We start from the raw sequence: 27,636 nt of genomic DNA on the forward strand, positions 1-27,636 counted from the left end.
GCACGGGGAGCCCAGTGTAACCTGGGTGACATACAGTTTGCCGATGGAAAAATTGAGTTATTTTGGATGGAAGTCAATAGAAAAAGCAGATTGACCATCTTAACTAATCAAAGGCAATGCATGAATAGCAGGTTGCATAAATTCAGAGTGAAAAAGGCTCGTTCATGGCAGGCTGCTCGAAGGTGAGCTGCCGAGCTCAGTCGTAGTGTCTGGGTGGCAAAGGGAAGCCCATGCTGCCTGAAGCCCTTAGGCCAAAGCTGTTTACAGGTGCTGTAGGTGGTCCACAAGGGATGGACACAGCAGTCCCAAGAGGACTGTTGTCTCAGTCTGTGCAGAATGTTCTCAGGAGGGTGCAGATGGCACTGCCTGGGGCAGTCCCAGAGCGAAACTTCTTGGCAGGGGTAGACTTGAATATGAATGGATCCCAAGGCAGCAACCCCAAATCAAGGCTATAAAATCCTTTGTTCTTCCCTAGTCAGGCTCACTTTTTGCCTGCATGGGTTAGGTTGATGCTTAGAGCTTGGCCCTTGGAGAGGAAGCATGAGAAGCCTAATTTCTATATTTTATCTTGAGGAGAAGAACATAAGCAAGGTTTTCTTTCCTTTCTGCCTTCTGTGCTTCAAATGCCCTTTGCTTATAGCATGAGAACTAGGTCTTACAGAGAGCATGGAGATGTACATTCAGTTCAAGGCAAGAGTCTGTGAAATATGAGCAGAACCAATCACTGTGGAAAAACATCTTTTGATGGTTCACACTGAAGAAGAAAGTAGGGTTTCAGTTATCCTAATGCCTGGGCATGTGAAGGAGTTTGTAACAGAATACTTCATTAATGTTGGCTTTGGTCAGCTAAACAATGGATTTGCCACACCTTCCCATGCTCGGGTGGTGACAAATGATGTGCGTGACAGCAGCTCTGAGTAACGTCTGTGTAATGGGAAGCAGCTGGCCGCTGGAGTAGCTCCATTAGTGGATGTGGAGGTGAAAGATAATTAAGCTTAATACATACAATATGCTCTAACATGCTGTAGTATAGATTTAGATTGTATTCTGCCCATATATAAAAGATACTCTGTTACTGTAGCTTTAGAAACTTAATATCTCTATTCATGAGCAAGAACAGCTTTATCTGTCTTTCCTGGTCTTGCATATTTCTTATTCCATTTTTTCTTTTCCTAAAAATTTATTTTCTTGGCTCTAGCAGATTTTCTTTTATAGGTAATCTCCTCCTTCTGACCACAATGCCTACATTATTTAGTAATTATTTGTTATTTCCATTCAGGAAAGGCTTAGAGATACAGAGCTCTAGTAAGTTAAACAATGCCTGAACGCTTAAGGGTCAGTCCTGGCCCAAATTGCACATGGTCTGTTTTCTTTCACTTAGATAAACCAGGTAGTAAGGGACTGCATGGAAACAATAGGATAATACTGATTGGCATGAAAAGCAGCAGTGATTATGGAGCTTCCTGTCTATTATGTAGGTTTTTTATAGGTGTCTTGGCACAGCAGTAATACGGTGCTAAGTGAAAAAGCAGTTTTAACTCTTTTTATCTGATATTCTGAGTCAGGCATTGAAGAACAGGAAAACTATTGTGCACATTAGAAATAGGCAGACAATTCCTACCTTCTCTTCCTCTTTGATTATGCTGCTGTGATATTTAGAGAAGGATTTGGAAAAGAGAAGGGAGAGAGCTTTGGTAGTATTTAGAGAATACAGCACTGTGGGAGAAGGTGCAGATGTGCTTAATATCACCTTTTTTGTAAAGATCTGGTAGCACAAGATGTGTTCCAAAAAAGACTTGTCCAGACTGCGTTGAAGGGGGAGGGCAAGTTGTATGCTTCTCCAACACTTCCCCCCCCCCCCCCCCCCCCCCCCCGCCCCCCCCCCGACACAATTGTATTTCAAGTGGTTCATTTTCTTAGCAATAAATGTGGAATATTATGACAGACTGCTGTGTTAAAGTTTTACCTTATTTTGAGCTGCATCTGTCAAATGTATTTAACCCTTCTATTGGAAATCTCCTATTTCAGGCCTTTATCTATACTTGGGCTTGCATGACTTTGACCTTTCCAAGAATAGTCACTGAAATGTACTTTTCTGACACCTTTTGGTAACAATTTTGGCACTTTAATTAAGTATGCTTAATTGAAGCATTTTTGCGACAATGCCAATTATCCTAAACTTTATCTGCTATAGTAGGCAGAACCAAAAATTAAGTATTCATTAAAATAGCCATAAATTCACCAAAACAAGAGGACAAGAAAAAGTGACTAGATTTTTTTGCCTTTTAATTCACACTAAATGTATTTAAACCCAAACACTGTGCTGCTGTCTGTTAATGTAATAAATGTCACAGCATCCCTTTCTTTCTTCATTGGGTTTTTAACAATTTTGTAACCTCTTAGGACTTAGGCAAGGGCGATGGGATGAGGACTGAGAGAGTTCAGAAACTGTACCTGGATTTCATGACTGTGTGCATGTAGCAGGGAATGGGAGGAATCTGCAGCTGAGAAGCTGACTAGATGGTTTTAATGAACTGCTTATTATAAATATTGTGTGTCCCTTTATGTTATTAGCCAGAATTTAATATAGAAAAAAAAAAAAAAAAAAAATCAAGTACAAGTTTTTTCTTGCTATTCATCAGCCTCTGTAAAGCGAGATTTCTCTTCCAGTTCTTCCTACATATGTTGCCTTTTAACTTTGTGTCCTTTTGTTCTGGTCAGGCTAATTACCTCAAGTAGATAATCAAGCTTGATTTTATAATAAACCATAGCTGGCTTAGGCTTGTCATGACTGATTTGTCGACTCCCAAGACTAAAGACTTTCAACCTCAAGACTAAGATCATTTCTGGCTGCAATTCAGGGTCTTAATTCTGAACTTTAAAATCTAAATGTGATTTGGAACACGTGTCCTGTGTTTTCCCTTCAAAAAGAGAAAACTGACTGACTTTCTGCTGGGTTTGTTTGTTGGTTGGTTGTTTTATTTTGGTTTTGTTTCTTTTTTCTTTGTTGTTGTTTTGGTTTTGGTGGTGGTGGTGTTTGAGTGGAATTTAAACTGGAATTAAGATAAAACAAACCCAAATCAGCAGATTCTGCAGAAGCAGGCTTGCATGTAACAATCATTACAAAGGTTGAAGGTAAGGGGGCTGTTATATATTAATGGAAGTTACTATAAGAGAGCCTTCAAAGCAAACATACATCTCCATCAAGGGTCCCAGCATGTACATCCCTATAACTTCAACACCACCTGATGGGATGGTGTGTGTCTCTACGTGTGCGTGCCCTCAAAATGTAAATGTGCGATGCTAACAAAACAGACGATAGCTAATGACTCATATACACCATTTGGTGTCCCTTGGGGACCCTCTCCCTTCCAGTGTTTTACTTCAGCAACTGAGCTCATTGGGGACACGAGAGCTAACCATTCTTCCAACTATTCATACAGGTATTTGAGGCCCTGAGTTCTCAGTGGAGGGCTTTTTTACCACAGTGCTTTTTGTTCCTACCTCCCTGCTTTCTCATTCCCCCCATATCTGTTTTTCCATCAGCAAAGCAGTGTCATAGATTTGAATGCAACCTCTGTAATGCTACAGATGCCTACTAATGGGCATGAAGATCTCAAGTGTAATAGAGGGATTTCATTATTCTAAGAATTGTGTAACAGAAAAATCACACATATGCATGCTCTAGCCACTCTTCCTGGGTACTTAATTCTCCTTTCTGAATGCTAAGAGGCATCAGGTTATGGATCTAGTGGCATTTTTTTCAGGGGTTTTATGTTGGAATTCAAAGACAATTTGGGGGTTCAGATATTTCCTAGGTTGTTTGCCTTATTCTCATTCAATTATTTCGCATTTTCCAATGCAGAATAGCACCTGGTCTTTGTGGACCATGTTTGGTGAAAGCTGCCTCTCACTAGACTGGATTACATGACCTATTATTTGTTGTGCTTCCAAGATATATTTCTTCTATAGCCTTGAGATAATCTGTTTAATGTGTCATCCACATATGTATATAGTAAGCATGAACTAAAGATGTCCTCTGGCAGACTTTTTTTATTCTTCACCATGTTTTTATGATCAAAAGATGAAAATCTGTCATAGTTTTCTTTTACAATTGTGTTATAGATTGAAAATATAAGGAAAGTACACAATATTGATGACTGCATAAAAATAGAGTTTACAGATCTGCAAATTCTTTGTGCTCTGCAAACTCATTTTGGGATTTAAAGGGTAACAAATCTGGTTTTTGCTCTGGCATCAGTAAAAGACAATAGTAAGTTGTTGGGCAAGTGTTGTTGCTGAAGCCTTGATTGCCCCCCCTTGGAGTTTCAGAGATAAACATAGAGGAGAGAGTGATCCCAGTGTGAGGTGGAGAGAGCCCCTCCATCAATAATACAGACTAGAATAGAACCCAGTTTCCCTATTCCATTTGTAGAGGTTTGCAGAGCCAGTAGGAATAAGAGGTTGTATTTTTTTTCCCCCTTGTGTTAGTAAAATAAAGGAAAATTAATTTGACCATAAAAGAGCAGGCTTCATCTGTCATTTAGATTAGAAAACCTGTGAAAAATCAAACACAAAAAAGTCCTTGCTATCACATATAATTAACCCCTTCATTTAAAGCCCAGGTCTACTCACAGCCTATGCTGCTCTGACCTCAGAGACTGCCCGTAACAAACCAGCCTTTGTGAGCGCACAGGTGAGAAGAGAGAGACAGGGTCACAGCAGACTTCTCCAACACAGACTTCCTCGCAGAGCAAGGAAGCAAGTGGTATCCATTTCTCAGGGCAGGCATTAACCCTTCTTGCCTTTTGCACAAACCAAGATTTGTGGGTAAAGCTTATATTGCTTCTTGGACCAGCTCTTGGACTGTAGCTAGAAAAGTATGCACCAGCCCTCTGAAGCAACCAGGGGACTAAAACTTTAATTATAGCAGACAGTAAAAAGGTGAATTCAAAGAAAGGAGTAGTTTTTGCAGTACACTATAATTTTCCCCCCTTTATTAATCTTTTCATCTGCCATAGGCTTACCTATCTATTCCTTTACAGAATAATCACAGTGTCACCACTTTGCTTTTAATATTCCCTTTATTTTACAGGTGCCAGCCAGCTTTTTTGTCTACCTGACTTAATATCTAATTAAACTCAAAGGATGTGCTCCCTACATGTACTTCCCTTGGAAGTTCACTGCTTCTCAGACCTGAACATGGACTTCTCTTTTTCTTTTTTATTTTTTTTTTTTTCCTTGATTATACTGACCCATAAGCCTTGTCCTGCTTTTGCTTTTAGACCATTACAGCTACAGAAATAATATTACAAATGTGTGACATTATCTTTAAAGTAGCCCTCCAAATCCAGATCCACAGGATAAAGGTCAATTTATGGCTGTAAGGAAAAGATCCCTTGTGTAAAAGGCATAGTCATCTTCTAAGGGCAATGCAACAGTTTGAGCTAGATTTTATACACAGAAGACCTTCTTTATTCTTGCACGGAATTATTTCTTTATTCTTGCCCTGTGCCTCTTAGCCATTAATCTCTCCTATGGAAACTTGTCAAATACTTTTGGAAATTGAAACAAATATGCTACTTCCATACTTCTTTTCCTTATCATTTATAAACAGAATGTCTAAAAAAAAAAAAAAAAAGCCCCTGCTTCTCTTCCCATGCTCTGTATATTCTAAATCCCTTTTGCCTCATTCAAAATGGACTGCTCTTCCATTTCAGTTTGACACATTTTTCATCTTGTCCTTTTTGCAACAGTTTTCGACTCAATGGCTTTTGTGAAATTTTCATGTGATGAAGCTCTTCAATGTTTTAAACATGTCTGAAAATCTCATCCTTGTCAGTAAATGTCTTGGCTGTTGCCTGTATGCAGAACCACTCAAGAATATAACAGCCTCTTTTCTAATGTGGCCTAACCAAAATGAGACTAAGTTGCTTCTCTAGTTCACAGTGATTTTTCCACCAAGTCTGAGATTTAATTCCTTTTTGTTGATGGTGTTTAATAAGGTAATGCAGTAATTTCCAGTGGTTTCTTAGTATCAAGGAAGTGCGTGGTTCTGCCTCCCTGTTACTGGATGCACAACAGCAGTGACAAAGAAAGGCCTGTGATGACAGTAGGTTTCTGCCATAGCTTTTGTAAAGAGAAAAAAATCTCCTTCAGGTGATGCAGAAATTGCTGCAGGTGGGACGAATCACTCTAGAAAATCTTCACCTTTTCCACCTATTCCAGCTTTTCCATATGAGGAGGTTAAAGACTCCTGTCTGAGATGCCATGGTTAGATGTTTTGGTGTGAGTGATATGAATCTTTCTGAATCTACAGAGAAAGCCCAGATTTGTGTTATCTTCATTTCATCTGAAAGTGATTTCTACTATAAAGCTGCTGATTTTTTTTTTTTTTTTTTTTTTTTTATGGAATTAAGAAATCCCTCACAAAAAAACCTCATCATTCCCTGATATTAGATTAGACCCAAGATGAAAGTAGATTTTTGCTTCAGAACTAGAATTGAATTACAGAAAAGGTTCCTGGATTGTGTCATCTCTGAGTTGTCATATTGTTGCAAAACAGGGGAAGACAGAGAGAAAAATTCAATTTTCCTGCGATCAGCCTTGCTTTGTGGAGTTTAGATTATATCAGCCTTTGAATTAGGAATGTTGCTGTGGCATTTATGCCCTTGCAAGCTGTTGTGTTCATGGAAAACTGCAGATACTGGGCTGAGAAACAGATGGAGGTGGGCAGAGGACAGTTGAGGTTCCTCTCTCCCAAAGATTCCTGTTGGACCTCCGTGACAAAGCCAGAGGGACTGGGTACAGGCATGTGGAAGAAAGCTGGGCTCCCAAATCCAGGCCACAGTGGCTGTGGAGAAGTTGTCATGGAGGCTCCATGAGCTTACCTTGAAGGGCTCTTATGAGGGACAGACCTGCACTTGCCTGTGCAGCTTGTGGGTAGCAACTTTCAGGTTTTCAAGCTGATATTTTGTATATTTGTTAATTAAAAAGTTGCAAATGATTGCACATTACATATTAGCAGTGTTGAATCAATGTTTTGTGAGCACGGATAAGCTGAATGTGACTTTAGACATACACTCTGTTGCCACTTCTCCACTGTAATTGTAATTACATTTACAATTTAGATCTGTCTGTAAGGTAGAAGAGCCTACTGTGCTGATATTCACTGACAGAAAAAGTTTTCAAATCACCTTAGCAGCCAGATGTTCTAAACAAGAATTTGACATTTGGTCCATAAATCAAGTCAAGCATTTCATCATTGTTCTCTTAGGTGCCTCTCACATTTAAGCCTGTTTAGCTAAACACATACATTTACTTAAGATGAACTGTAAAAACAACATCTGGAGATCTTTTCTCTGAAAGAAAATGCCAAAGGGTCTTACACAAGGATCAAGCACATTTTATAAATCGTGGCTGGGATTTTGGAATTCAAGCTGAATAAATGTACTTTTGAGGGGATCAAGGGCCAGTATTATTTAAATGTTCTTTTTACTTTCATAGCGCTCTGCAGGGAATGTGCTCTCACCAAAGGGTTCTTACATTTCTTATTCCATAATGAGCTTCTGTTTTCATCCTTGCCACCTGGGACCCTGGCACCGTCCTGCTAGTAACAGTGTAGTCATACTGGTGGAGTTGGATGCAAAGTGGAGCCCAAAATATTTATTTTAGAGTATTCTACTTTGCAGTAGATTGCCATCAAAAGAGAATGTCAAAGAAGAAGTTGCTGGGTGGTTTACCTTTTTATCTTTACTTATATCAGCCATCTCTTTTTAATTTTCATCCCCTGCCTTTTTTTTTTTTTTTTTTTTTTTTTTTTTTAATTTAAAAAATCATTCTAATAAGTTGTGGTTTGCTGACCTTTAGAATCAGTATTACTATGCATTTCAGCTTTGCTGAGTATCAGTTTGGTCACTTTACTTTTTCACATTCTGTTCACAACATGACAGAGAATTCTGCTTAAATTTAACAAGCCCTAGGGAAAAAGATTCAGTCAAGTGCAGTCAGATTTATAAAGTGGCAGATAAAGTGGGAAGGGTTTTCCATTACTTCTGCCACATTGGGTGTTTTTTTTTTTGATGGATGGGCTATGTCTGATCTGTGATTTGGAATGATGTCAATTCATGTTTGCCGGGGTACCGTGACCATGACTGTTCATGATAACCTAAGACCTATAATCTGGAAATGTTGGAAAAGGTGGGGGCAAAATTATTACACATGAATTCCTGGAGTGGTACAATAGTTATTTTGTGATTTAGTTCTCAGGAGCACAACTTGTTTCATAATGTGAGGCTGGCATTTAATCTGAGAAACCTGACGGTTTTGAGAATTGTACAAGGCAGCATGGAGCTGTTTAATGTTTAAGTGACAACAAAACATAAAGATGCTGGCCATAATTCTATCTGAAGTAGTATACTTTCCTGTGAAGCTCAGACAAGTATGTTCTTGATTTAAATATCTGGAACTACAGTACATGGTGTGAAACATAAATCCTCTCAGTGCTGGAACCTGGAGACCAAAGGAGCCAGTTGGAAACCTCTCTGAACAGCAAATTTATTGGCTGAGTTAAAAGTCCTTATGATAGGCTTAGAAAGGACCTTTCTTGACCTCATCCTTCTGTCCCATGTCAGCAGTGCAAATAAGCTATAAAGCTGCCTAAAATGTCAAAGGCCAGAAATTCACTGGCGTGGCAAAGGTGGTTAAGAGCTGGCATTACGCAGAGCACAGGGCACATGGCCCATTAGCAGCCCTTTTTAAGTACCACAGCCCCACAGAACTCGAAACTGTCCTGCGGCCGCTTCTGCACAAAGCAAAGAACAAAGCCATCTCTGACAGTCCCAGGTGCTAAAATCCTCTTCTCTAGGCTCCCCTGAATACAGCTCTAGTACAGCCAAGAACATGACCCGCAGAGCTAATCAGTTCAGCCGGTGTGAAAATACTCAAGCAAATCTACTGACTCAACCAGCCAAACCACATGGGCTGCCTACAGATTTTAAGCCATCCACCCCATGCCAACCAAGCTGATGGCATGGCCAGTCACTGTCCCTTCTCCCCTCCCCCACCGCTATCTCCCTATGTGCCTTTTCCTGTGCCCATTTTAGAGCAGGGAGAGCTGAACCTCTGCTGGTGGAGAGGAGGGCGAGGGAGGGTAGGCGATATCACCAGCTCTGACACATTCTCTCTTTGGCCCTGGAGCACATGCAAAACGCTGCTATCATCTGTCTAGCCTTCGCTTACTGCTTGAAAAGCTGTTTCCTGCCTCCCTGGTAAAACTGGTGCTGGGCAGGGAGCTAACAGCTGGTTCTGAGTGGACTAGCTACATCCTGGTCATGATGTATCTGCTGTAGTCTGAAAAGTTGGTTTCTCTTCAAAACTCCTGCAGAGTGGAAACGTTTCAAATGAAAGGATCAGTGAGTGAACAAAGCCAAACTTTCAGAACTTTGGAAACCTCTCCTAGGATCGGCATGAAAGATATTTTTTTTCCCATAAATGAGGAGAGACAAGAATAGCAAGACTTGGGGAAAATTCTGCTTGCTGGCGTTGTTGTTTTCTGTACTCTGTTGTTGGAAAAATCACAGGCAGAACATATGAGGCAAGACCCAATTAGCTGCTCCAGACCTGACAGGCTTTTAGGCTGCTCAGACAATCCTCTGATTTAACCACTATGATCTTAGCAAGTGTCACAAGGTTAGATTTGTCCTCACCAGCTAGGCTGGAAACCTCTCAGACTGAAAGCAAAGAAAGTAGAAGGCAACTTTAGATTTCAAGTTATAAATAGCTGAAACAAATCATTTCAAATGTTAACAATAGCTGAGATATTTCTGCTTTGACTCTTTCCGTATTTGCTGAGCAGAGGCACAAACATAAACCAGGACATTCATGGAAGATGTAATCCTTTGTGATTTCATCTATTAAAGCCAAAAATAGACCTATTTTTCAGAGTATTAGTGAATGTAATTTTATTCAAAGGCATAATTTGCCTGAATTTTCAGGTAGAGTTTAAAGAGAATGGCAAATGTTACTGCTTCAATGCAAAGGCTTTTCAATTGTGAAATATTACATCCTCCCTCAGAAGTCTGGAGGGGCTACAGCTGCTGAGACACAACATCAGGTTTTTTTAAATAATGAAATTAAAAATACCAGGACTTTTCTCTGGCTCCATTTGTGCAGCAGTTGCATTGTTCAGACTGAAATTTCCCAGAGTATTTCAGCCTCAGGCAGATATTCAATGTGTAAAATTTCAATCCAAACTGTTAATGATTGGGAAAGCTAAAAGCAACTGACAACGGGGTGTTGCAATAGGAAGTGTCAGACGATTTTAATAATAGATGACCCTGCCTCCTGTTCTATCACTTTGAATACTTTTGTTGTCCAAGGTGTATGATGTATTTCTCTGCGTGGTTTTTGTCTGCATTTCTTTCTTTCTTTATATTTTAATTCTGATAAGATCACCATTCAGTTAAGCTTTATGTAACATGGAGTTTCAGGGGAGTAATTCTTGTTGCAATTAGGAAGTGTTTCCACCTACCTGTTCTTCATTTATAACCTCTTTCTTTATTTCACTAAATGCTTCTCATTTTTGTATCACGTAACAGAGTCCATAGCACCTGTCCACCTCCCTCCTCTATAAAATTCATGAGCTTTGTAATGCTCCTACACAACTGCCTCTTCTCCCCAGTGAGCAATCCAAGGCTTTTTCGGCCATGGCTCCTCTAAGCTACTTTATAATGTTCCTGATGATACTCGTGTCCTGTTTTTGCTGTGCTTTTATATTCCTTGGAGAGGATGGAGTGAGTAATACAGAGCATGGCATGTTAGGTGAGAGTCTGGGTTTTCTAAGAGGCTTGCAGTAATTTCCCCATACCTTTTTCTCTTATCCCTTATCCAGGCTAACCTTCAATTGACTTCCCTGACCCCTTCAATGCGCAGTGCCACACTGCCAGGTCTTTACCGTACCAGCCATTCAGCCTGTCCTCTGCAACGAGACTCATTTGGGATTTGCTAGCACTGACATCCTTGTGCTCTCCTTTCTTCCTTGTGTTTGGTTCCTCTAAAATGCCTTTTATATATAAATATGTATTTTTTCAGGCAATTAGTTCTATGTCTGATGGATGTTTTGCTGTAACTCTCTTTTCAAAACAATTATTAACATTAAACAATATAACCTCAAATTGCACCACTCATCTCAGATGGAAAGTGTTTGTTTGTTTCTGTTCTTGAATTTCCATCTCTTTGACCAGCTTCTGATCTGTATCACTTATGACAAGACCTTATCTCTCACTTTATGCTTGCAGTTTCTTTGACAGCCTCTTGGGAAAGACTTAATTAAAGATATTTTTTAGTCTTATATAATTACCCACTATTTATTGAGCATTGCTCAATTTTGCAGCATTTATTGTACATAGCATCTCAAATACAACTACACGTTGCTCAGTTATGCTGCATTTATTGTACACAGAATTTCAAACACAACTGCACCTTTATCCCCAACACATTTGCATGCTGCAAGCGTCTTTATGTTATTTTTATATTACTTTACTACCAGAGATTGGAGTTGTACACCTTGTAAAACAAGGCTTAACAAAGCCGGTGAAGGAGGTTTGGGTTGGGGTTTCTTTTTCATGTTTGAAAAAAATATGCTAAAGATATATAAAGAACAATACTATCATATATCCTTGAACTGACAACCAACACTCCCCCAATTTTCATCTTGGAACTTACTTTTACAGTTGACTTACAAACCTCTGGAGAAAACAAAAAGATTTTTTTAATAAAGCTATTGACAGAACCATAGTTGTGGAAATGTATAGGGCGAGGCAAAAGAAGCATCTTAATATTCTAGTTCACAGTTGTTGCAAAGAAATGCATTTGCACTAAAAATGGGATAAAGAATATTTGTAATTTGAAAGAAAGTCTGTCTGACATCATCTGGCTTTATTTTAATTTGTAAAAAAATAGATACTTCTTGAAATAATTAAGTTAACTTTTGCTCTTGGTGTTTTCAAATGCTGCTTGGCAGTATTGTTAAAGAGAGTCACATGTAGAGTGTTCGGATGGTAAATTGTAAGCACCAAGAAGGACAATTTAATTTCTGAATGGTGAGGTTGATTGTGTATGAGTGTGAAATTGCTATGCACTTAGTTCACTGCTCTGCATAGTAGCAGCTGAATCTTTGGTGCAGGCTGCCAGAAATTACAGATGAAATTTTCTAGCAGCAAGAATTTTAAGTCACAATTTTTGCACACAACCACTAATATAATCTTAATTAAAATGTGTTATGCACAGGAGATACAAAACCTGGATTCTTCCTTAACTGAATAAAAGTTGAGCTAATTCTGTGTACACTGTCTCAGTCTGCTTCCTCTAGTATGCTGTTCATTTTTAAAAGTTCCTGATTTCTTTTCAGACAAGATTTTTCCCAGTTAAACTAAGTAATGGAATATCACATTGTAAGAATGTTGTCAAGACTGCTACTTTCTAAAGTGAAATATAGCTTTTTTTTTTTTTTTTTTTTTTTTTTTTTTTTTTTTTTTTTTTTTTTTAAACCCACAATGAAAGACAGACAAGAGCAATGCCTGTATGTTAAGCTATTCTGGAAGTACAGAGATGCAAGTGGTCTTGGAAGGATTCATTCTTCCTCCTGTAAGCATTTCTCATATTTTATGTCTCTTTTCTGGGGAAGAACATGCTCAGAGGTTTGTTAGGAAATAAAAGTTATGTCATAATAAATTCCTTAACTGGACACAGAGCTTTATAAAAATGTTTCAAGATTTTTTTTAATATATATTTTTCTTTTCTGGTTGATTTGGAAGTTTCTTATTTACTCATCTTATTTTTACCTATTTTCTAGAAGACCCCAGGCAATGCTGTGATCGAGCTAAACTAATGGCTGGCCAGAGAGTCCCAGCTGTTTTATATTTGGCTTGGTGTTCTCCACATGCTCAGCTCCAGTTTATTATTAGTTGAAGCATCCATTTCCCCTTGCTGTGAGAGACAGGAGAGATGGAAGGAGTCACTGGGGGCCAGAGGCATTAACCCAGTTCTGTGCACTGCCCTGCACAGGTCCCAGAATATCTTAAAAGAACCTCAGGATGATTTAACCCATTCCAGCTGGCTGCCCCTGGGCTATTTGCCAAAATCAAGGTTTATTAGTCCGCACCATTCCATTGATAATGGCTCGGGTACTGAGGCCCCGGGGAGGGAGGCTAAAGAGCAGCTGGCTACTCTGGCATCTCTAGCTGCTGCTGACCTTCCTTGTACTGGAGAAATGCCCAGATGGTGGAAAGAAGGGTTTTCTGCTCTGTGGGATATACAGAAGGAATGGAGATGAGCCGAAAAATGTATTCATAATGTTGTAATTATTGTACTTGTGCTGGAAAACTTCATGGTTGTGAACCGGATGTCAAAACACGCAGAAATTTCTGTCTAAGTCTGCTAAAAGGCTGAGTTAACAGCTTTCAGACATACGTACTACCCTTATTTGCCTTAGCATGGTGCACATTCTCCTGACACTGTTTTAATGTCAAGCCTCTTCTAAACTGGTCAATGGAATAATTACTGTACTCATACAGCATAAAGAGGAATTGCTGCATTATGAAGTTAGGGGTGTCCCATTTGGGATTTCTCTACCAGCCATGGAGAGTACTCCAGTAACTACCATTGCTGACCATTTGGCCAGTGAGTCTGGCTGCCTAAAACAGGCACTTCAGAGAGCTGAGAGGGCCCTTGTGCTTGCATCATCAAGATCTACAGTCATTGAATCATGGAATTCAGAGATGGAAGGGGAATTTGAAACATTGTCTTGAATTGTAATGAATGCATCAGAAAAATTTCAAAGCCTGTGAAATTTGAGAAGGGGAGGTGGCCAAAGGAAGCCTTCACTAACTAAGAGATGTTTCAAAAACTGTAAGTCTAAATATTTTTACTTCAAGCCCAATGCTACATTCATGAACTTACAAGCTGCAGATCAAGCAATGTTAACCTGTGGAAGTTTATAGCATTTATTTATTCAATATTTTTCACTTATTTATTTGTGTTTGAGTACATGGGTGAAATCCCAGGTTTAACAATGAAAAAGATAAAAAAATCCTCTCCTGTTTGATAAGCAACATACTCTGTTTTTGTCTAGCATACTTTATTACCTTCCTTCTGGCAGGTCTCTAGCTATTAAAAACTGAAAGTGTTGCAAAGCATTCAAAGATGAGGATGTTGTTGATTATCCAAAGCTGGAGAAAAGAAGGTTGACTGAGAATTGTGGCTAAATTCCTTGGTCTTTTTTGCCCTTCTTCCTCCTTTGAATGTGGAAGGAATAATACTTTGGACAGTACTTGCCATTCTCTTGGTTTATACAACTTTCATCCCATCCTCCTCAATGCAAAGTGCTTGCTCTTTAAGTTGCTCACTGTGTCTGATTTTACATCCTCTGCCATCTCTGTCTGTGTGCAAGCTCCCTTGTCACCACAGATCACTCTCTTCCTCCCCACATGGCTCCACGGTGCTGGGGCTGTACCTGGCTGTGACCCCTGTGAATTCACAAATGCTTCTGGTCTGGATGGAGCCGTGCTGCCCATGGCCTGAGCCGACCCTCAGCTACGGTGCCTGCTTTTGTGAGGTGAAAGAATGTAAAATAAGGCACCTGCTTATGTAAAGCTAAATGGTGTTTCTCATGTTCCTGAAGAGCTGTAGTCACCAACACTGTGAGTGTTTGCAGTGAGACCTAAGCATGTGGGAGTGTTTTCAGGTTGCTGAGGTGCTAGATGGCTTTTATAGCAAAAATCTAGCCAAAATAGCTCTGTAAGAGTGCATTGGAGTTTAAGATATATCTTTCTACAGACACTCAGGAGCATTACTTGCTGCTCTCAACTCTGGATTCTTTTCAGATCATGTTTTATGTAGCATAGTATTCTCAAGATAGGATTCTCAGTTAATTGTTAACCAATAAGCCGTTTATTAATTCACTAAGTGCCACTCTATTACTTACTCAACAGTTAGTTAATCAAATTCAAATCCAACATGTATTCTGCTCATGCACAGAGCATTCAAATATTGTCCTACAAGTTACTGCCATAAACTGTATGGAGGTCAAACAGTTCTAGTGGAAGATAATACAAAATACCAAGATTTCTTACTACATTCATATACAGACAGCAAATCTTTACTATATCTAGTATACTTAACCTTTTTCTAGTACTCAGTGGGTTAAAGATACTGTAGATTTAGGAGTTTTGATGCTGTTATTTAAATGATTTAACATAAAAGAGACTAGGAAAATAGTACCAGGAATAATAATTTAAAATTATAGCTTAAGTCTCTCTTTTGGCTGTTTGCTCAGGCTTTTGAAAGAGAGGCATGCATGTAGAATAACTTGGTTAAAATTTTGAAATATCGTCACTCAAGATTTTCCAGCTGATTTCACAGGACAACTTTCTGTCATCTCTTGTAATGGCACCAAAAAAAATACATCCCATGCAATAAAGCTCATTGGTATTTTTATCCAAAAATAAACCTGGAGGAGACACAAAACTTCCTCTTCTTTAGGAAGCCCTGGAGCAGCAGAGTGAGTATTGGAGATTAGGAAAATATTTTATGGAAGTGTCACTTCAGAATTGTTCTGTTCTGGTACTAAACAAAATTAGGGATCTGCAGGTGTCTGGGCTGAAGGGCTGAAGGACCCTTCAGTCTGTCAGGGCACAGTTTTTGTTGTGTTTCTGGGAGAACTTGACTGTGCAGCTGATACACTTTTATGGGTTGTACAGCTTCTTTCCAGTTTTGGCAAGGCCGTTGTTACTTCTGTGACCCTGGAAAGGCAAGGAGAGTGTTTGTATGCATTCCACAGATTCAAGAATCCTCACAGTAACTCCAGCTTAATAGCCAGAATTTCTTCCATGATTCATGAGAAAAACTAGTCCCTTTTGTTTTCATTTGGAAAATGTCCAATGGAATGTCTGAATTTCTTTTTTTTTCACCCATTTTCTCTGAGGTCGCTTTACTAACCAGAAGATGGTATTTTACCATCTTTTACACACTGAAAGCTTTTTATGTTTCATTTATTATGAGGGTTATATTTCGTATTAGCGTAGCCTGGGAATTGAAATTTTTTCTGTTTCTCCAATTTCTTCTCAGTGTTCATTTACATCTTAGGAGCTTACATCTTCCAATAAGCTTCTTTTTCTTTTTGTGTGTGTACAAATGCCTCTCAAATTTCTGGAATACAGCACTTTCCTAGATATCAAGCAAGAAAAAAATCCATTAGCAGTTCCTAGGCTGTGTAATCATGTTTTATTTATTTTTCTCATCTTCTAGGGCTTTGAAGTGAAAGGTGATCTTGTTTTCAAGGAATAAGACAAAGTTTTATTTTAGGCAGAGGTTCATTTGGCAAACAGACTGAGCTGGTTCCAGTGGAGCTTAGAGAGGCTACTTGGGTGGCCTAACACTAACCTTACTAAGCAGCCCATTGTGATGAGCTCAAAATATAAGAAATGAAAGGAAAAATCTCAGAACAGGCAAGTATTGTCCTAAGCAGCAAATAGTGCATGCACAAAGACTTTTGAAAGTCAGGAAATAACAGCTGTGCACATTTTACAGCATATAGGCAATGCATTACATTGCATCTTGCATATTGGCCAGCCCCATATTTTTGCAAACCAGCTCAGGAGCCATTAACTGGGGACCAGGTGGCACTGTGCACAATTTGCATTTTTGTTGTTTTCTTCACAATGAACTTGTGACTGACCCCATGCAAGGGAGTGATTTATTGGTGAAAATGTGGAAGCAGCCCATTGTTCTTATTCTGTAGAAAGGTTCTTAAGCAGCAGAGACTTTGGGAAGGTCAGTACTCTGGATGTTATGAGGTGCTATAAACTCATTAATCCTTCAAAACCCTGGCACGGGTCAAAAGAGCCTGCAGCTAAGGCATGGACACAGACAGTCCAGACAATACTGTTATCTTTTCCTCTTTCCCTCTCCTTCATCTCTTTCCCTGCATTTATCTTGATTTTTCTCTTCACATTTTTCCTTCTTTGCTATCTTTCTGTTTTCTGCCACTTCAGTTTTCATCCCAAGTTTCTGCTGCAATGGCAAGAGGGTTTTCCACATGGAAGAGCAGCTGATTGTGGATGGAAACTAAGATTTTTTCTGGCTTAGCTTCTTACACATGCAGCTGTCAGGCATTAAAAACTGACAAGCCGTCGTCAGATTCCCTCAACATTAAGTCCTGAGTTCCCCAGATCACTCTCAGGCTTGTCTGTCAGGTACTTTTCTGCAGACATGTTCTGAGAGGAAACTAATTAGATCCACCATGGGCAGGTAGTGCCTGAAACCTCTCTTAGCTAAAAATGGCCCTGGTGGCTATCCATAAGCAGAAACAGTATTAGAAATAACATTAACATTGTAGATTTCTTTACACAACAGTGTTGAAATTGCATCTTTGGAGGAGAGTGGCATCCATTGTGGCAATGCTTTGTTGTATTATTATTTGTTATTCTCTCCTATTATTTGCATTGCATTAGAAGCTCTAAACAAGATTGAGGTCCTGTTGTGCCAAGCACTGCAGCAATAAAGGTTGAACCAGGATTCACCCCATGATTTGCTTGTAAAAAGAGAAGGTGGTTTTCTTTAATTTAGTCTTTGTCATGTATATTGCTCTAAATATAGTGTTTGTCAAGTGATTTTGTGGGCAGGGATCAAGAGGACAGATTTGCTTTTAGTGTTTTCAGCTACAACATAACTAGCTCTGAAAATGGCATCTAAAGTTTTGGGATTGTCTGCTGTAAACTATTCCTCTCTGCAGACACCGTGCTTTCTTTCAAAAAAAAACAAGTGCAATAATAGAGCCCTAAAGCTTTGTCAGTGATAGATGTCTCACAGAGGTAATTTTCAAGTGGCAAGTGTTTTGATGATGCTACAAGGGCTTTGTTTATGAAGTGGGTCTGGCAGACACTGTAGAGTTCACATAAATTATATCTTCATTGATTATTAATGAGAAACATTCATCTGGATTCCCCCTCACCCTCTGTTTTGTCAAAACTCCCTTAGAGACTTGTATTTGCTACAGACCAGGCTCTGTTTCACAGAATGTAGCTCTTGCTGAATGGTGTTAATAGGGAACCCCTGGCCAACTGAGACAGCCAGAGGTCTAGAAGCTGATTTCCTGGCCCTTCTCCACTCACTCCTTTCCACTCCTCCAAAAATACGCCTTCACATGTGCACACACACACAGGAACACATGCACAAGCATTGATCCTGCACCTCTTACTCCTGTTCTTGCAGGACTCCTGTGCTCACATGATCCTTCATTGCAGCATCTCTGTAAGGGCATCTGCCCACATCTTCAGCACTCAGTTCTTCAACAATTCAGGACTAGAGGAGCACCTGCAAAGATATCTCTGCCTTTGCTCTTACCTTCTCTTGATTTTAAAAGGGGCCAAAATCAGAGGTTCCATATCCATATTCTTTTGTTGCAGTTCCACAGAGACAAAGGTCACTTTGCCAAACACGTGGCAAAATATAAAAGCAGAAGTGAAATCTGAAATCTTGTGGATAAAGTGAATAAGGGATTCATGATCTGTGAGGATGGAAGGACTAGAAGGTGCACCTGGAACTCCCAAATACCTTATTTTAGCAAAGAAAAGGAAGCACAGTTCCCAACTCACTTACTACTCACTAGCACACTACGAAAGCCACGGATACAAACAGGTTCCAATGGATTCAAAATATAAGCAAGTACATTGCAGGATTCACTAAAAAGGTATAAATCAAGTTATGTGGAATAGATACCTGCTAGAAAGCATTGTTCGATTATCTCCATCACCAAAAATATGTAAGTGCTCAATGTATACGAGCTAAGAACGTTTTGCTTTTTACCTGATTATTTCTTATTCGAGTGCCCCAGGCATCTGCTTCTGGCTCCAGTCAGATGGTCCTTGCTCTGAGACAGGATGATAGTGGCTAAGCTGGTCAAATGGAGGAACTGTCAGGTTTTTTTACCCTGCCTTTTTTTATTGCTACGTACCTAGAAGTTTACCAGGCAATCCAGCATCTGTTTTAGAGACAGACAAGTGTAGAAGTTTAATGATGTCTAAAGTGGTCAAGGAAATGTACTCAAAGATGCTGAGAGAGAAGCCCTAAATATTGAGCAAATGAGTCCACTAAAAGCTTTGTGGAACCCAAAGATGCTAAGAATTGAATGACCAGAGAAAACAGTGATCCAGCCGTGATCTCTAGCTGGCAGCTGAATACATTCTTAATTGCTCATAGGGAAAAGATTAGACTGTGATGGTAATAAAACACTGGCAGATTGCAGAGCTTTGGGGGAGAATTTTAGATAAAAATACAAAAAGTTTTTAGAATAGCTCTTCCATACTCTAATAAGGTACCTTCTTTATTTCATATTAAAAAAATAGCAACAATTTATTTTCTAGTGACAGTATATATGTGTATATATACATATTTCTATGTATGTATATCTATGCCTTTGTTATAAGGGAGGCAGATTCTCTATTAGATTTGCTCTTTTTAAGGAAAATTTCAACTTTTAAAAATCAACTCAATATTCAGTCTCAAAATATTCAGCAATGGTGTTTCTGAAGTACACAATCTGATATCTGGTCTCCAGAATCTTTTTTTTTTCCTCCATAGAAAGCAAAGTTTAACAAGCATCTTAATACATTTATTACCAGCTGCTGCCAGGACTATTCTAGTCCTTTCAGTTCCTGTTGGCGCTCCCTAGCAGAAAACAGACTGTTTTTGTAGGTGTAAAACTATCATTCCAAGGCCATGGGAACCTTTTCAACGTTTATTATTTTTGTGTGGTTTTTTGTGCTCAGATCACTGTTTTCGCTGCTCACCATTTCTCTGTGTGTTTGACCAGCAGGTCTGAGGCACATGGCTCATGATGGCCACGGTGGAAACCTTCCATGTGTGTGAGCAGGGGCATACAAACCCCTGTTTTGTGGATGTCCTTATGCATCCAACAGAAATATAACTTGGCAGCTGTCATAAAGCTCCACAGAAACAATTGGCAGTTGCAGGCAAAAGAAGAAAAAAAAAAAAAAAAAAAAAAGACACACCCAAGAGCTAATACTATAAATCATAGAGGAGATTGTACCCTTAAAAAGTGATTTTGAGTAGATAAATACCTTGTGGCAAGTGCTGGTGGAAATGTGGTGGTAACAGGATTGGCGATGGAGTACAATACCCAAAAGCACAGCTGGCAGGAGTAAATGTCCTCGTTACCTGGGCAGAGCAAAAATTTGGCAAAAACATAAGGTGATTCAGACAGCAACTGTTGCCAAAGAAGGAAAGGAGGATGGTTCTACAAGATTGTGTGGCTATTTTCATGGAAGACAAAGTTGTTCCTGCCCTTCCAAAATGGAACATAATAGAAGTAATTGTTTTACACTACTTGCTGTGTTAGAATGTAGTTTTCATCAAAGGGATTTTACTGTTCTTCTGATTTTTTTCAGACTCAGAGATTTCCTGTGGAATGTTTTGTTCTTTTATTCCTCTTGAGAGAAAAAAAGCTTGAAAATCTACTCCACGTGTTCAAGGTTTTTCTTATTGCCTGACTGCCAATTCCAAATATTTGTTTTCCAGAGGTTTTTGTTGTTCTCCATCATGCCAATTTCTTATCAGATGAAATAGGAATTAATTTGTTTCGCCAAATTTAAGCAGAACATGGACTTCAAAATATTGATGTTAAATACCTTTATTTTCCTATATGTGTGTGAATGTTCAAGCCTTTTGTACAGTATCCACAAGGACTCGAACTTGATCAAATTGTGCTTTTCCATTCTTAGAGTTCTTTATCATCTCTGATTACTTTCCATTTTAATGATTTCATTTAGTAATTCCTTACAAAAAAATTTAAATGAAAATTTTTCATTTATTTTTCTGGATTGTATTTTATAATTTATAAACTCTTACCTAGTTGCATAAATATATTTAGATGCCTTTAAAAAAATGCCATGATCACTGAAAGCATAAAATACCGCATTTTTAACTCTTCAGATGTGTTGCTTATAGATGTAACATAACTTTTTATTTAGTGTAACATATTTATGTCTACAATATCTTAATAATCATGTCTTTAAGGGGATCTGTTAAAAAAATCATACATGGACAGGACTGATTCTTATTTTTTTAAATCCTTGCATAAATCATAATTTTCTTTCATGATGAAGACCAACAATTTTACCAGTTCAACAGGAGCTGCCTTCAGCACTAAGTTTGGTGTCCTGGCCCTGCTCCAGATAGGCATTTTGCCAGGACAGGGAGCAGACTGCAGTGGTGGTGCTGATGGATGATCATCCCTTGTTTCTAGACAAGAGCCATATATCCAACTTCTATTATTGCACCACTCAATAGTGTTAATATAGTTAAACTTGGGATTCTTCTAGATCCTATCACAGATGTGGCAAATTTATTGACTTTCTTTTCCAGTGATTTTATCATTCTTTTTTCTCTGCACCTCGGAGTCCAGACCAGTATTTCCTTTGGACACCCCATCTATAGTCTCTTGTCATGATTTGTCAGCAATATCCAGGTGGCATGCATCAGATTCTCTGGAGATGCAAGCACCACCAGTCCCTTCAGGGGTTCAAACAAGAGCTCCAGTCTTTAGAAATTCATCTGGATTTTCCAACACTGCAATGCATAGTTATAGTTCTTAGTTTTCAGAGAATTATTTTCATTTCCAGGATGTTTGACTGTTGGTACCTGTGCATCCTCTCAGCGCTCATGCCGTGTATGAAAGCATTTCATTCTCAATTTAACACACTGGGAAAATGAAGCAACTGATTCAAGAAGACAGAGAAAGTAAACCTGGTCAGGGTTAAAATCTGTTTGTGCCCTCAGCAGTCTTGCTATTGACCTTAGCAGGGCTTGGATTAGTGCCTACAAGACGTGGAATTAGATTTCAAGAATTATTGACTGACTCCTCTTCAGTATACCTCAGCACAGTCACCTTCTGAAGGCACAGAGTCCCAGAACTCCTAGAAGGATATTCCATGAATGTTGGACTGGACCCCAGCACTTTGCTCCTGCTCTTGTAGATTGATTCTAGCTGTAAAAGAAACTGATGACAAAGCCATGTACTTATTTAACACAGGCAAAGTTACTTACAAAGTCACATTCCCTTGGATGTGTGAGGAATTAGTGGCAAATAATTTTCTTCCATTTAATTCACAAACCTGTTCTGATTAGCATGAAGCCTAAAAGCTCTCCCTCCCCATGCCCAGATTCACAGTGTTTGTGGACATGAGTTTCTCTGTGACCATCTCCCTTAGATTTTTCTCTGTGTCTGCACCACTGCCAAAGGAAAAATCAGAAAACTCTACCTGATTGAAACCTGCCATCTTTGCTGTGCATGAGAGTGTGTGCCTGTGGTTTGGGTAGAGTTTGCTGTTGTGTTGGGTGCTAGTGTGGTGACCCGCTTTGCATGCCAGTGAGCTCTTGGGATGTTTTAGCAATGAGTAGCAATGATGGAGTTCCACCCACAGCCAGAGAGCGCTGCACAGGCTGGTCTTCTGTGGCTCTCAGAAGCCTGACTTGTAAAAATGAGATTAAGATTATAAGCATAGCCTAAGGACTCCTTTGAATTATATGTTACCGTTTTACCTTTGACTTTATCTCCTGGCATTCACCATGAATATTTAATATATGGCTACCACACTGCATCTTGGAGAATAAACGACAGGCTCCAAGTTTCAAAGCTAAATCTGAAAAGCAATGCGTATACATCCATACTGAAAAAAAGGCATCGGACCCAGAGCAAATCCTTTTTCACAAGCCCACTTATTTAAAAAAGTAATGTAATATCATGACTTTTCATTAATACTAGTCTTCACTAAGCCTAAAGCAAATCCTTGCTTACTGTGCACTTGCTACGCTTGTTGTACAGGACTGCCTGAAGGTGGTGAAGGCTCACAGTCAGTGCGTGAAGAATAGGGAGTATACGGTTGAGACAGATATGAGCTCTCTTAGAGCAGTTCTCAGTCCTCAGTTGTCCTTCCCGGAGAAGACGATTAGGAATGTTTCACAGGAATAATAATGCTAATTTTCAGCCCCCACAGAGTGCTTTACACCTGCAAAGTGCTATAAAAATGTGAGCCAGTAAGTGAATATTGCTGTGCCTATTTTGTAGATGCAGAAATGAAGATACAGAAAGGTCAGAGGTCTGATCCGGGGCCATGTGGCTTCTCAGCAGCAGAGAAATGAAGAAAATGGTGTCTCTCTGGTCACATTTCATTAATCATGCTGCCTTTTTAAAATTAGCTCAAATATTGTGTATGTACACACATATATATGTCTAAAATGCTTGAGAAGTTGTTTCCCTCTTCCCCCTTTGCTTCTTCAAAATAAACAAGCTCCTGAGCTACCAAACCCCATGTTTACACGTATCATTAAATACTTTCCAGTTGCTAGCCAGAAAATTCAGCAGAAAAATCTGTGGAACACCAAAGTAACTCTCTTCTTTTAAATAATTGATGATGCCAAATAGCAGCAGTGTTATGCCAACAAAGAGATAGGTCTCTCAAAATATTTTATTCATTATGCCTCAAGAAACCCAAAGCCTTGTTTTTAACGAAAGTGAATTTCAGAAGTTGGCTCTCGGTTCCTCTGAAACATCTGCTTATTACAATTCTTGGTGTAAAAGCACTGGTGCTCCCCAGTAAATCTTTCAGCTTTAAGTAACACGTATGGAAGTCTTGGCAAAGAGATCAGGAAGGAGAAAGAGCAATGCTTGCCAAATATTCATTTTACTTTATGAGGCTGTAGTGGCATATGTTAATAGTACGTGTGTTGAGGAGGATCTACTAATCCGATTAAATAACAGGACAAGAAGGAATTAATTCCAAGGTTCAAAAAGACCCCATTCTTTGCAGCTGAAAATTTCTATTCCAGGGTAAAATGATTAGAAGACTTGGCTAACTAGACTTCTATAACGCAGCCAGAAATAGATTTTTCTCTGTATTGTTTGTAAATCAAGGTCACTTATGTGAGAAGGCTATGTTGTTATAAATCTCTCTGACAATTAGATGGAGAGGACATATCAATGTAAAATTATATTCTTTGTACGCTTTGGGCAGAAAGCAATGTAAACACCGCAGTAGCATTATGAAGAGAAAATTGCATTCCAGATAATAACAGATATTTATGGCGCATGGTTTTACATGTTAATGTGCTATGTTTTACTCAGTCATGTTAATATTTTAGATTATGTAACGTTCCCTTCTTTATGCATAGGGTTGGGGTTTTTTTCACTGAGAATGTAACTCCCTCCTCCTCACCCCCCTCCCCCTCTTCCTTTCCCTTTCTCTCTCCTTCTCCCTCTCCTCTCCTTATATCTCTGCCTTTTCTTTTTTTCCATTTTTCTTTCTCCCCTTCTCCTAATTCTCACAGTGGTGCTTGTGGAAACAAACAAGGGAAACAAACTTAAAGTGAAACTGTCTGTACAATAAAATTTTAACAGGTAGTTTGAAGATTTATAAGCCAGGATTTTATGTTCTGTACTTACAGATTCAATCTGTGTACCAGGCTTTGATCCAAGCCTTAGCATGATGACTGGAATCACTCCTATTAACCCAATGATACCAGGCATGGGGTTAGTGCCGCCACCACCACCAACAGATGTGCCTGTAGTCAAAGAAATAATTCACTGCAAAAGCTGCACACTCTTCCCTCCAAACCCAAGTAAGTGGCTCTGAAGAAAGAATGTTACTTTCCTAAACACATTCATTGTATGATTTTTTTTTTTTTTTTTTTTTTTTTTAATAATCTAGTAACAGTTATGCTTTTTAGTTACAGGCATGTGTTTCCTTCTAAGGTCTATTCTGTGTGTAAAAGCATGGTATGGGATAAGAGCATCCTTATTCATCCCTGTAAGGTCACATAAAAAAACCAACAAACTATGCAGCATGTACAAAAAAGAAAAATACTTAAAGAAAAGTAACACAGCTTATAGTTGATCTACACTGCTCGTAGTTGATACCTGTATTTCCTCTAGATCAGGATGTCACCAAACATAAAGTTGTTCATCTCTGTGCTCCCCTTCAGGTGCCTGTAGTTAGATGGGACCAATTCAGGCTCGTGTCCCTGAACACTGTGCCTTGCACCCCAAACTGCCTCGGTAAAGTCCCTTTTTGAGGGAGATTGAGGGAAAGGGGGCTACGGTTTCTCTTCTGCCATTTTTCAGGAGGTTCAATATGGCAGATGAGTTTCTTCTTCTTTTTTGGGAACAGGGACCAGGTTCCCTCATGTTCCTTCTGTGACTCTGCAAATGAAAAACTCGTCCCACTGAGATACCAGCTCAGGCCCAAACCCTGATTTTCTGTGTTGGCCCCATGAGTTTCAGAGCCATCATACCAGTGACTTTCACTGTCACTGTGAAATGAGAATGTTAGGCAAATATTCAGGTGCTCTGGATTTGCAGTGTACCCAGATCACAGTTCAATCAAACTGGTTATGTATGTGAGTATGTATGTATGTATATATATGTTCACTTTAAGGTTGTAACCTCCTTTACTGTGTTAAAAGGCCAAAAAAGTCATATTAGTCAGATTCCTTCTTAGAGAAATACTTTCACTATGTATAAACAAGGTGAAGTGTTATGACAGCTTTTATTTTTTTATATAGCTTTCAAAATTATAATAGTTTTTCCGATTTAAGTGTGCATACATTCTCTCTATATATACATGAAAGTAGCATTTTTATCTACTCCGCCTCATGAGCACTTGTAAACAGTGAGGTTATCCTTCCCCTGTGCTGGCGTCTGCTCCATTATCTGGCAACAAGACAAAACAGATAACCGGCAGAGTGTTTTCATCATGCTGTCATTTTGTTGTGTTTCCCACTTTGTTTTTCTGTTTGCTGTGCTCCTGTACTCTGAGACAGAAATGAAATTATGCTAATACCAGGGAAAGGTGTCCAGCCTAAGAGCACAGGATGTACTCAGCATGGGCTTGCTCACAGCCCACACACTTGGTGAGCATGGCGAGTGATGGCTATGAGCCAGAGATGGTGCAGGTCAGGCTCTGAATGCACTGCACTACAGCCTGAGATCGGTGCTCAGGGTCAAATCAGTTGCAGAAGCTCCTCTGCTTTGAAACAGAATATTTTTCTGGTTTTGTGTGGCTGTGCAGGGGAAAGAAAGACCCTTTTAGACAGTGCTATCTGTCCTGGAGAACAACCTGCAGTGGCAGAAATTAATGTTTGAAGTACCACCTAAAGCTTGAAAGGGTTTAGATTCAAGTAATCAATTTTGGATAATCTCTGCAATATTCAATTATTTTGCTTGTCCCTCTCTTCTGCCTCTATACTATGTCGAGTAACTGTTGCTGCCCAGAACTGATTAAAGGGGTGAATAGAGCCAATGGATCAAAAGACAAATTTTGTATTCCAACATGATTTCTGTTTTGACTTAGATCTTCCACCACCTTCAACGAGAGAGAGACCTCCTGGGTGTAAAACAGTGTTTGTTGGAGGATTACCAGAAAACGCAACGGAGGAAATTATTCAGGAAGTCTTTGAGCAGTGTGGAGATATAACAGCAATTCGGAAAAGCAAGAAGAATTTTTGTCACATTCGTTTTGCAGAGGAGTTCATGGTTGATAAAGCCATTTACCTTTCTGGTACTTCACATTCTTTAATGGATTCTCCTTGCTTCTCATTTGTATTTTGTGATGCTAATGCTTGCTTATTTTCTTAGCTTTTATCTCAGCAAGTCACTCTTGAACTCAGTGGCTGTAGCATGGAGTGGCGAGGGGCAATTCTGTTATTTCTCTCTGTCTGCCAAGACTCATGCGTGGTGTTGTATGTGCTTACCCAGGAGCAATTTCCTGCCATCCCACAACAATGCAGCAGATCCTGAAATTCACTATAGAACAATCTTATTTTCGATTTACACAGGTTTATATAGTTTGGCTCACAGGTTGTGGAAAGAGGAGGGCACCGGGCCAGGAACTCTGCTGTTTTCCAGTGCCAATTTTTCTGATAGGCTGCCAATTTCACTGGCATATTTTTATAGATTTGTGGTGCAGCCTGAATAAAGTCTGTCTTTATGCATGTATGTATTCAGCCATTGCATGGGTTAGATTCTGAGCCCCATCTGTAGGCTATGTCTCTTGCCTTCCATGACAACAAGTGCTACAGAAATTACAGGGCATAAAATTTCAGAATCTCTTTATTTTCCAACAAAGGAACAGATAAAAAAAAACCCAAAACAAAAAACCAAGGAAACAACCCCCTCCTTCCCCAATCTCACTGGGGAAAAAAAATAAGAAAAAATATGAAAAACAAATCAAATGCTTTCACATTTTTGGCTTTTGTGGCTGTCAGTGTCCTCTTGAGGTGACAATCTCTTTCATTTGAGGATTGACTTGCTAAGCAAGTCCTTTTTCACCTTATAGAGTTGGATCACGTGCCCTGTATGTATTTGTGTGCACTCCATAGGCTGGTTCATCCATCTCTCTGGGTTTTGGAGAGACTCAAAAGTACTGTTTTTCCTCACAATTGTAGTGTAACACTTTCAACCCATATACAATGTATTCTTGAATAAACAAGGTCCAGGGTCTGCTCCCTGGCCAAGACAAGTTGACATTGGTTGGCTTCCATACAACCACCCTGTGCTTGGTGACC

The 27,636-nt window shown here is 39.3% G+C and overlaps 1 protein-coding gene across 11 annotated transcripts in view; it reads left to right on the forward strand.

Annotated features, from left to right (window-relative positions):
- The window catches only part of ENOX1 (ecto-NOX disulfide-thiol exchanger 1), a 357,513-nt gene that overhangs the window by 232,526 nt on the left and 97,351 nt on the right, over window positions 1-27,636 (forward strand). For all 11 annotated transcript variants that reach the window (XM_040055201.2, XM_058419293.1, XM_058419295.1 and 8 more), the window contains 2 exons: window positions 24,520-24,693; window positions 26,424-26,630. In XM_040055201.2, coding sequence (XP_039911135.1) covers window positions 24,520-24,693; window positions 26,424-26,630 — 381 coding nt within the window. The remainder of the gene's footprint in view (window positions 1-24,519; window positions 24,694-26,423; window positions 26,631-27,636) is intronic.

Source organism: Hirundo rustica, chromosome 2 (assembly GCF_015227805.2).
Source record: "Hirundo rustica isolate bHirRus1 chromosome 2, bHirRus1.pri.v3, whole genome shotgun sequence".
NCBI classification, from domain to species: domain Eukaryota; kingdom Metazoa; phylum Chordata; class Aves; order Passeriformes; family Hirundinidae; genus Hirundo; species Hirundo rustica.